The sequence below is a fragment of the Thermobia domestica genome, chromosome 4, assembly GCF_964235325.1.
Source record: "Thermobia domestica chromosome 4, izTheDome1.hap1.1, whole genome shotgun sequence".
In the NCBI taxonomy this organism is placed as follows: domain Eukaryota; kingdom Metazoa; phylum Arthropoda; class Insecta; order Zygentoma; family Lepismatidae; genus Thermobia; species Thermobia domestica.
The window spans coordinates 12,658,711-12,670,998 of NC_137457.1; the positions used below are offsets into that span (position 1 = coordinate 12,658,711).

General features: G+C 32.0%; 1 protein-coding gene across 1 annotated transcript in view; it reads left to right on the plus strand.

The window, feature by feature from the left end:
- LOC145683723 (uncharacterized) overlaps positions 1 to 10,395 on the plus strand; it is a 54,182-nt gene extending 43,787 nt beyond the window's left edge. The window contains exons 10-14 of the mRNA XM_081755194.1: positions 1,409 to 1,465; positions 5,728 to 5,745; positions 6,016 to 6,057; positions 8,148 to 8,177; positions 9,534 to 10,395. Coding sequence (XP_081611320.1) covers positions 1,409 to 1,465; positions 5,728 to 5,745; positions 6,016 to 6,057; positions 8,148 to 8,177; positions 9,534 to 9,601 — 215 coding nt within the window. The 3' untranslated portion in view covers positions 9,602 to 10,395. The remainder of the gene's footprint in view (positions 1 to 1,408; positions 1,466 to 5,727; positions 5,746 to 6,015; positions 6,058 to 8,147; positions 8,178 to 9,533) is intronic.
- The last annotated feature ends 1,893 nt before the right edge of the window (positions 10,396 to 12,288 follow it).

A 12,288-nucleotide genomic window follows, 5' to 3' on the forward strand; every position in this document is an offset into this window, starting at 1 on the left:
AGTACCGCTGCTAAACTATATAACAAGTTCTTTTACAACCGTTCCTCCTATACCCAAACCTTTTTCAATAGTGCTATTTGGCTATATAGTTGGTCCTTGGTTTATCATTCCTCTGATCAATCGGGATATATTCGTCACCTCTGTCTTCACCTTCAATATCACTCTAAGCAGGAACCTAGGGTCTGCTAAGGATCTCGCAACACATCTAGAAAAAAATATTGAAAAAAAATTTAGCATTCTACTGTGACTGAAGCATAAAACGGTCCTACAATGAGTATTTAAGAAATTAGATCTAAAAATGGTTAGACTCACCGAAACATCTGACTTCAGGAACTTTAGAATCTATTTAAAATGATGATATTTAGAAAGAATAGTTTACCAAATATATTTCAAAAGCCCACACACTGCCTCCAAATGTTCATCAGGCTTTACATGCTTTTTGTAGCCACATAACCACGCATCACTCATTCGCCTACGTGTAAATAAGAATAAAAGAGGAAACCTACCTCTACTCCTACAAGTTGAGGGAATAGCTGTGTTTTCACCTGGAGCCATCTTCCTATGCCACTTAAAAACAAACAAACGAAGATCACTTCCCGCTTACGTATATTGAAGACCGATGATTTGCCTGCCACATTGCAGGCGGTAGTGGGTGAAACTCTGATCTGAAGCTTCATATCTTGCATAGAAAAATTTCCAGCATGCTCGACAAAAAGAGAGACGAGGATAATTATCTAGCCGTCGCGGTTAAAATACGTCTCTTGTTATAATAGTAGTAAAAACAACAACTTAAGGACTGAAATTGGATTCATTTGTTTAGCTATACAGGTAGGCCTGATAGAACATGTGTGTCATCTAAGGGTAGCGCATTAAAGCAATTGTCACCTATATTAACCTTGATGAAATTTCCACAATAAAAGGAAATAAGGAACATGGCACCCTCGAAAGATATTGATACCTTACTTTTAAAAATACATTTGTAGAGGTTAATTTAAGAACTTCAATAAGTAAGAACAGGTGCATGTAGTTTTGCTATTATACCATATTTAAAAACGGTGTACCAGTTTTTAGCTATTCAACACTTCCAGAAGGAAAGGAAATTCTGAAATATATGATAATAAAGTAGAAAAAGGGAACTAGAATGAATGTTGTACTCTACTTACTACAATTCTTTTTATTCATCATACCTTAAATTTTGTAACAAGTGTTACTTCGATTTGACATGTTACACTATGTGCGTCTGTTCAGACTTAGTAATATTAATTAAAAGTATGTTGAGTATGTAAAGTATATTGACTTGGTTACACATAAAAATGTTAAACAGTACTTTCTATTTAATGATAATATGAAATTTATCAAACTTTATTTTCTCTATAATTAATTAAATTCATCTTCTAATTAATGACAGTGTCAGCAGAGAAATTATTGGAGGGTGCAAATGTTACATTAGACCAAGATGAAACTCGTAAGTAGATTCACTTACTTACTTCTTAATGTACTAGAAGCTTGACTATCTCAGGATTATAAATAGTCAGTTGATAGTTTTAATGCATTTTTACATAATGTGGGAAAGGTATGCACGAAGTAGGTTTGAAATCAATTGGAGAAAAATGTTAGGAAATATACCTTATGCCGTTATTCTGCACTTATATGAAAAATTTACAACAGAAAATGCAACTATCATTTACTGATAAAATTTTCTTCTAATTGTACGATTTTTTAAACTATTATCTGCAATTTATATTAACCATCATACTAATTATCTTTATATATATATCTTAATTAGCAACTACTCATGTAAATAATGAAACAAGATTTCTTGTGCAACAAAGGGATAAGTTTCCATACCGTAATAAACTAAAAAGAAAACTCATATGAATTTTCCTGAGGTACTGAACGAAGTACGGGAGTTGTTCCACAGAGAAGATATAGGAGAGGGGTTTTCGAACCTTGTAATTTATTGATCAATTTTAGAATTGAAAACTTTCGCAATCAATCTTTCTACTCTAACCACTGCTAGAACATTTTCCCCTTTATTCAATTTAGAAGTAAAGTCAGAGTTATATTTCTTTCTTAATACTTTTCCAAATTGCTTTTATTTATAAGACAGTACAATCGTAGTACAATAAACTAGAACTAATGTCAAGTAAAGTAGCAATAATGTTATGGAATAAGGAGTAAGCTAGCATTATTCATAAAATGTATGTTTCAAGCCTTTGTTCAAAAATCGTCTCACTCTATTTTAAACTGACATATCAAAACAAAGTTTAGAATGAAATATAATGTTGATATCTTTACACAACACAAATATATCCTGAACATTTTACTACATAGACAGTAGTCATCATCGATTAACGATCGATGCATTGCATTGAACAATTTGGCCAGTTTTGACAAGAGTGATGTATAAAGCAATTTATTATTATTATTATTATTATTATTATTATTATTATTATTATTATTGTTGTTGTTGTTGTTGTCAATAGAGATATCAATAGTAAGTGGAGGTCAGTTAGGAACTTTGATAAATAAGATATACACAAATACGTATAAGCAATTGTATATATTGAGCAAGTTTTCAAAAAGAAAAAAATAAGAAAAAGAAAGAGAAAATAAAAAGAAAATAAAAATATAACACTGGTTGAAAGCTGGATTTTTGTTTCTGGAGAACGATGTATGGTTTCTTCTTCTTCTGTGTGTTTTACGAACGACTTTCTTGAAACACTCGGGCAAATTTGTTCATATTTCATTAATAAATGGTTAGTTCATAATCTCGTAATAACGGATAATTCAATTGTTTTGGAAACCTTTTAGAGTTTGTCTTTGCGGGATTGGTTATCAAGCGATTTTCTGAAAGACGATCCAGGTGATTTATATTCATATTTTGTTAAAAAGTTATTTCGTTACCAAACTGACAATATGGCAAAACTAGATCGTACTAAAAGATCTACACTAGTTAATTATTGTTAGGGTGATTTCTTTTCGAGGATTTAAAAAAATCACGTGATTTTTTAATTTTCATTAATAACTCTATAATATTGCATCACTTCCGAAACAATATCTACAATGAGTAATTTATTGTAGGTGTTAGATTTTTAATTGTTTTTTAATAATATTTCATTACTAACTCTAACATCTGACTTGTCATTTGCAAGGAAAAATTATGGAAAGAGTTCTTGACTTTTGGAAGTGAGTTTTCCACAGACCATGTTCAAAAACCATCATAATGTGTTGTTCGTATATCACAAAAAAAATTCCATTACTTACTGAACATAACATTGTTTAGTTTACGAATTTTGGGCGAAACGTCTTGTGCAGAGGCCTGTAAATGTTATTCTTAAACATGATTCTCTCTCAGAGTACATTCCTTTTCCACCATTGTTTTGCACGATGAACGAATGTAAAAATTTCAATATTTGCATTATATGAAAACAGAGTACTATGTTGATTCAGCGGTACAATTCTAGCAAGTATTCAAAAGGACTTTTAAGTCTAATTTTTATACAGGACAAAGGCACAGAGCAAAATACATAGACAACTGAAGAGAAATTTAATTTAAGAATGGTTATCAAATGCGTCATTTTATTTATCCTATTTATTGATTTACATAGATAAGTGTTTTTCTAATTTCTACAAATGAACGAAGTTTTTAACTATACAAGTCATATTATAGCCGCTACTCTTCTTTTTCTGGTTTGCTTATAAGTTACTTGATATCTTTGAAAACACTGTTTTACAATGTGTAACATAAGATAATATTCCTCCAATTATGTTATATATATATATACAGGGTGGTTCAGTAATGTTGGACAGCCCTGAATAAATCGGAAACCAGAAGAGATATTAGCAAGAGTTTGGTGGATCCAGATACTTGTGCAAGAGGGACGTCTTTTGAGGTACCACACAATGTTACCAGGTCAACAGTGTTGCCAGCTCAGTACAAAGTTGTATTTTTTTAAATGGAACATATAGAAGTTTATGCCATCAAAAGAATTAGTACAGAATGCGAATACCAACAAGCGAAACCGTACCTGTCAGTGTTGCCAAATAAGGAAGTTATAAAGCTTCAAAGATCAAGAAATTAAAGTGTCCGTAGAGCAAAACTAGCAAAAAGGCAAGAAAAATAATACTACGGAATGAAAAGGAGTAACCGAAAGAGTAAACGAAAGAACGCACAGCTTCCAGTGAGTAACAGGGTTGCCACAGCAAAGGGGGAAAAATTGAAAATTTTGCAGTTGCTATAGGAGGAAAAGTGCCCATATGACATAATGCTGAAAACACCATAGAAAGTTCATGTAAGATTCAGAAATCCTAATAGCGTTTGTTACTGACAGGTACGGTTTCGCTTGTTGGTATTCACATTCTGTACTAATTCTTTTGATGGCATAAACTTCTATATGTTCCATTTAAAAAAATACAACTTTGTACTGAGCTGGCAACACTGTTGACCTGGTAACATTGTGTGGTACCTCACAAGACGTCCCCCTTCCACAAATATATGGATCCACCACACTCTTGCTAATATCTCTTCTGGTTTCCGATTTATTCAGGGCTGTCCAACATTACTGAACCACCCTGTATATATATAATTCGTCTCATGGAATATAAAGTAAACCTAACCATGCAAACGTAAGGCTTGAAATACAAAAGGATGAAGAAGGTACTCAAAGATATTTAAGAAACAGAACTTTTATACTTTCGAGACAGTAACTATAGGGAGCTATAGAAATGTATCACAAATCCTCTCATCAAAATTAGAAAAAAATATCACGTAGACCTGTGCTCAAATGTGAATAGTTTTCGAGTACGGATCAAAAATATGAAACAAGTGAACTTTATATTTTTGTTTATCTCCATTACAATGAGGCCTATTTTAGTCAGGACAAGACATCACTGAGGAACTGGTATGCGAACCATCGAAATACCCATGTTTAGGAACGTTCCAGTACCTACACTTCTATTTTTAGAGAAGTAGGTTTAAGGTAGTGATCAAGTACTCCTAAACAGTCTCTCTAAAAATGATTTCCAAGTACCGGAAATTTGAAAGATGAATATTTTTATAGCACATATACCAGTTTGCCAGTGATGTCTTGATCTGACTACGGTCAGTCCTGTAGTAATGGGACTATGGACCTTTGAAGTTCATTTTTCACGCTTTCGGCACCCAATAACAACGACACTATGCATTTCCGACCACAGATTCGTATGAACCTTTTTCTTAGTTTGATGTGAGAAATCTGTTCCCAAAATATGGTCACAAATTTATGCAACACCCTGTATAAAACTAATTATCAATAGTTTTAACATTTAGGAGGATAAGTCATACAAACTTTAATATTCTATCGAGTTCATAACAAATATTAAAGGTTTTTACTATATTTATTTTACCTTAAAAATCACATTCGTCTTCAAGAATTTCAGTGAAAATTAACAGAAAATAGAAACAAAATACATATACTAATCGCACACTGTAAAATACTATATATATAGTGGTCAGTGGTCATAGTGGTCATAGAAGACTATACGACCAAAGATAATATACAACTTAATCAAATTATTTTGAGGGCTTTCTCTATAGAGTTTAATAATTAAATTTAACACTCAGAATATCTATTTGAGGTATTGTTAAGACTTATTCATAGCCGAACCATAGTGTAATCACTGACAATTTGATTACGACCTCATACAAAATTGTAATTTACATTACCTCCTTTTTCTATTTTGTAGCTCACAGAAAACCCACAGGTATGTATACTAGAAAAGTGAAAAGTTGTTACTGTTTAATATAATAACAATATAAATGTTCCAAAGTGACTGGATATGAGTTAAATGTATTTTGCAAATTTATATTACATATTACACTATGATATTTTACTAGTAATTATGTTAATATGTTCGTTACAGAAGCACTTACAAGTAATAAGCTGTATATTCTCATCCACATTATTAATACGTTACTCTCCTTATTGTTTGCCATCAATTAAAAATATAATTACAATTCATTTTATTTTTCAGAGGGGATGAGAGATTGGGTTCCTACAAATCTACCTACATTTAGTAAGTATATTTTTTTATTTTTAGGAGGCATGATCATGTTATACTTAATAATAAAGTTGTATATATAGGTAAATAATAGATATAGGTAAATAATAGTTAAAAGCTTTTGACAATATATATTTTTAACTTATTCACAGTAACCAGGTTGTTGCGCAATTACTGTAAACTTTCTGTCAATGTAGAGACGATAATATACTCGAAGGCGCTCCAGATTTTGACTGTCATGGAAGGTAGCTCGGTATAATTAGCTGACAAAATGCCGGTAAACTGTAATGTTATACTGTGAGATGTCTGTCAATAATGGTTTAGTAAACAGAGGCTCTTATCTCATTGCAAGGTTGTCTTTGGGACAAAATGTTGACAAACCTATACATTTTCTTCTTCAGCAATAGTGGAGTAATATGTCGTAGTGTTGGTAATTTCTGTTAAGTTTACAATAGTTTCATTTTTAGATGTATTAGAAACCAACACGGAATCTAGTTTCCTATACGCCGTATTAAGCTTCCATGTCCTTCTTCTTGTGTAACTTTGATTGCAGAAACTGTAATGGAGCAGAAAAGCGATCCATCCATTGAATAGGAACAGTGAATATATTTACAAACTATATTCTCGTTATATTTGAAGAAATTTTGAAGAAATATGTACTTGTAAAAATGTTATTCATAATGTAATGTGAAGTGTACGTCCATTACCAACTATTATACACGGTGTTCAATAAAGAAGTCTAAGGTTGGGAAATGTCTAACTTGGGTAATTCCTAAAGTAATTCGTGAATTTGTTTTACACATACAATTTTTAATTTCTCTACGTGGAATTAAAGGAGGATAGATGGAATATTTTCTGAAATATGATGTTTGAATTCAAACTTAATTAGTTTTGATCGAAGCATGATTCAATTACAGTATTTTTACATTTCGATAATAAACCTGAGTGTTCCTGAACAGAGTTTGTAACCATACAGAGTTTGTAATCTACTCTCGGAACAGCAACATTCTAATCTATACAGTTATCAAAGGAAATCTGACAAATTAACTAAAATGTATGTACAAGGAATTTAGAAGTGCTGCTATTGTATAGCAGAATGAGGTTGTTGCAGTGTGAAAAGCAGCAAAAATGATGCCTTCTGAAGGAGTATGTGTAATATGTATTTAAGCAAACCTTATTTAATATAGCTGTGTAGGAACAATGTTTTCTGTTGCAAAGGGTATCAGGTATTGTTATATTTAAACCTGATATGAAACATCATCATTACCAAAGAAATCGCATTCAGGGTGGTGTTAAACGTTAGATACCTGTGCTAAACAATATCCCAGTCATGATGAGCTGTGAGAGTCCATTATCACAGTGTTTTATCCCCAAATCATTACTTGTGGATACACGACTTTGGTCTGTGCTGCACGTCACAGATTGTGGTTGATAACAGTTCACAATACCAGTATGCATGCATTAACACCATGCCTTCTTGTCGCATGATAAACAATTTGTAAAATGCTCTCCTACGGTCACGTAACTGTTGACAGGTGAAGAATAGTTTTAAAAATAGACGGAACATGATGGGTATACAATAAACTTATAATCTTCCATTACTGTGCTTTTTATTCAACATATTGTTGATCAAATCAAAATTGTTTGTGTTGTTATATATAAACATTTTAGTAGGCAATCGGAGAACTCTAAGGAAAGTTCCGGCATAACGCATACTTTTTATGCTAATGTTATTTCCGCTAACAGTCGTTTTCTTTTGCGTCAGAAGATGACTGTACAATTAACGAATGCAATATTGTAACTTTATTTTAAATACTAACTAACAGTTATAATGTGAACATTCTTATTAAGGTAACGTTTCTAAAGCCTAATTATCTGATCAAAGTTTTCATTATTTTCAATAAAACTGTTTTCCAAATACTAATGCTACTTATATTTCAAATAACATACGAACAAAACATTTGGAATTATAAGATAATTTAAAGTGATCTTTTTCACTAAAGACTTTCTTTAGTCTATTAGCTTTGACATAATCTTTTACACTAAAGAAGATATATTTCTCTACCAATACTATTGGATTTCATATTACTGATTTTTGTTTTCAGGGTTCTACTATCCGCCAACAAATAATCAACGTAAGTTTATAAATTTATGTAGGATCAATTTCACTATTTATAGTTAGTTATGAGAACTTATCTCTAAGGATGGCTAAAGTAAAACCGAAAATAACTGAAATGAGGAAGTACGGTCTATGATAAATAGTGTCTTTGATTCCGAGATTGCTGAATGCCAACATAAACTCTTTCAATAGTTGGGAAAATATGTTTAGCGCGGTTGCATGCATAATTGATCCTCGAAATCAGCGCAATGAGTTGTTATCTAAATGGCTAACATTTTCAAGCCTACAATTTTATTGCCTGTTTCTTACAATGTTTCTGTGTAGTCTTTCAATATTTTTGGGAGATCGTCACTTAACAGAAATCAGCATTTATAAATTAATCCGTCTGAAGAAATAAATATTAATCTTATCTATATAGTTTCAAAGTTGTGGTTTATTAGCTTACAAAAATATGATCTGCAATATATTTTAGGGGTCAAGAACTCCTATCTTTGTATTGAATGGGAGTTTAGATTATTACAGTTATTCTTCCTTCTACTGTTGCGTACACAGAATACTTCCAGCGGTGTACACAACAGATTATTCGTAGGTCGGGATGCTTCTTGAGCAAAACGTTTTGTATAAATAAATATTTATTTATTAAGATATTCACATAAAAATACGCTTCTCCTGAAAGAATATAAGATTGATTGCTAACCTACCTTTCTAATAAAATGGTACGAACACTATGGAATACATCTATGACAAATGTGTTGAAATGGCGCTGTAAAAATTGTCAGCTCTGCCTTCTTAACAATACACCAGCTTTGGATTAACAACTTTTCTATTTTCTGTTGAAAATTAAGTTAGTTTTGTACTTACAGAGAGTACCCGAAATAAAATTTAAGATGATCATTTTAAAAGGGTCTGTAGAAAGAACCTCTACGTATATCAGTAGCAATCAAGAGTTAGTGTTAAGTAATTCACGAACTATTCAAAATAGCTGATCGATATGAATTGTTCACATATATTGACACTTTTCGGCAGACTTTGATGACCTGAGAATTCACAACATTCGTGGAATGGTTTCCATTATTTAAATTATTCATAAAAATTCCTATGTTTTGTTCATTAGACACAAATATAAAATCCATGGATTTAAAATTGTAAACACCATGGAGTAGGTCACTGCACATTTTGTTCTAAAATGAAATACAACATAAAACAAATAACACTTAAACTACCAGATATCAATCGTGTAATGCTTACTTCAAAAGAGAATATAAACATTCATATTAACACTAAGTGTGCAAGGTAAGTATGTTTATTAAATGATCTTTAACATGACATCAAAAAAAAAATAATAAGCTAAATTTTAATTTACTATTTTCAGGTCAAATGAAACAATACGCTCCTCCCAAATTCGCATACACCGCCAGAAACAATGGACAGTTTGGATGAAGTAACAAATGTTCATGCTGCAGATATTACAAAATTATGCACTATACTAATTCAGCAACATGTGTTTTTAGTGGAGAGATGAACACCATTGTTTCCGGAACATCTATTCTAATTTAATTAAAATTATATATTGTGGGAAGAAATATAATAAGTATTGCTATTGTGTAATTAAGAAATAGATTCCTGTAATATGATCAGATGTTTCATATGCACAAAAGAGCATACATGTTTGTCATCGGAAGATAAATAGAATTGAGTTACAAACATTAATTAATCAATAAATATATTTTGAATTTGTACCTTGGACAAGTAAATACTGTGCTCTAAATCACAATTGCCTTAGACAAAATCGTAATATTACTTAGATTACTTCTTAATTTCAGCAAAATATTTTTACTAAAATGAATATATATTCTAAAAATGATAGACTAACGTTCGTACCATTGACATGTTTAAAGTATTGTAAAATACGTAAGAGTATAGACAAATTGGGAATATTATTGCAGGTTGCTATTTATAGTAGCACTTATTTCAGGAAAACTATGACAAAGATGAGTATTTTGGAGTGACGTAAAATGTGCAGTAGATTTTCAAATAATTATAAAAAAAATGATGTTATAGTAAGTACCTCAACTAAACTTTAATTGGTAGATGTTAAATGTCGTTGGAACAAAAGTTACAAATAGAATAGAAACCATATAATGTGTATTTTGTTCTACATGAAATATCTAAACTATCTTTAATATTTTGGCAATATTGGAATGTTAAAGTTCAATAAATCATATTCTTGAAATTATGTCCATGCTTTAATTTTCATTAATTAGCAAATTACTTGTTGAGAAAACCTTATAATTAATTTCGACTCTAGAAAAAAATGATTTTCAAAAGTAGTTATTAATTCAATACTAGACTCGTAGAAATTATATATATATATATAGCTTATTATATTGCTTCAGATAAACGATATTACGAATCTGCCATTTATCAATGTTCAGTTCTGTGCTTAGTAAAACATTCAAATATCATCGTTTGCTTTTAGAAAACAATTCTGGAAATAATTATGGAAGTAATTATGGAAATTACCCTAGTATGAAGACTACAGAACCTACTGCCACATTAACATGTTCGTATAATGCTCAAGACCAGGAAAATACTAATTTGTTCCTTAAATACCACGCTAAATTTAATCCATTTTATTTCTACTTGACTTAAAATTTTCTGTTTTCTGATATTCATTTTCATATATATATATATATATCGGGTGTTGCAAAATAAGTGTTACAACTCTTTGGAGGTGACTCTTGCCACTGAGACAAGAAAAAAAGTTCTCTTGAACTTTCAGCTATCGGACATAGTTTCGGATCTACAAGGTGCCGAAAGCTTGGAAAAATGACTTTCGGACGGCAATAGTTCGGAAACTATCCAACGTAAAGAGGGCGGGTAAAAAATTCACTGAAGAAGTCATACCTGCTGTATTGAATTTTGCATGTTTCACAATCCTACCATGCACGCGCAAGGGATTCCCCAACGAAATGTAGGGAGTCCCGCATAATCTGCCAAATGAAAATTGTCTAAATAGATATGAATTGATAGTGTTTCTATTAGGTAAAAATAACTCGTTTGTATTAAGTCGATATCTGGAACAAATACAAAATGACGAACACCTTCATACCCGTTGTGTGTGGTTCCATAATCGCCACGTACGGATGCTGGCCAACAGTGACGTTCTGAGTATTAAGTGTAGCGAAATTGTACTCAAATGCTCTAGAAATACATCTGGAGTGTCGGTAGAGCACAACAGATGAAGCAGGGTGATTCACATGTGTGGAAACACTTAACGCAAAATGCCCAGAAATGCACCCATACTCAGTAAACATGAGTTCAAAGCGTCAGAAATGTAAGGAGTCACTAGAGAGCCATGTTTTTGAAACGTGTCGAATATCACCATGTTGTTTATTTCGGTAGAAGTGAATGAAACTGTAATATGTTGTAGATCTGTTCATCGTGAGGAAAGTATAAATGGACTTAACCATCAATTATTGACCACTAGAGGTTTAGATTTTTGAAAACAGACGAGTATGACGATAGTTTTGATTTCGGAGAAAATATCTGAAACTGTGACATGTTGTAAATGTCGTGATTAACAGAATAACTGATAGATAGTTTATGGTTACCGACCGAGGGTAGGTCAGATGTTAGAGAATTTCTTCATATTCGGCGCGGGTCGATCATCCTGTCTGCAGTTTTCCAGGGCTTCTCTTTGTTCCGCAAATTGAACATCAGGTAGTTGTCTATATTTAAACGGTGTCCTCCGCTACTCTTTCGACCCCTTCCCGGGTTGTGGGATAGGATGAGAAGATCTAAATATTTGCAAGTTTTCATACAATTCCACCAAAGTCCCTCAATATCGTTACATTCTGCTACTTTAAAAAATGTGAACCTTTAGTGAGAAAATGGTCAGTGATTGGTGTTTGTGTATATTAAGACTTTTCTCAGGATCAAAATATCCACAACACATCACGATTTGTAGAATTCCACCGAAATCCAGAATACCCTTACCTTCTGCTGTTTTAATAAAGTGGCCCTGTAGTGGCCAAACGGTCCGTAATTGGTGGTTTTAACTGTTGAGAATTTTTCTCAGGATCATAATATCTACACCATATCTGGGTTTCAACCAATACTACGGA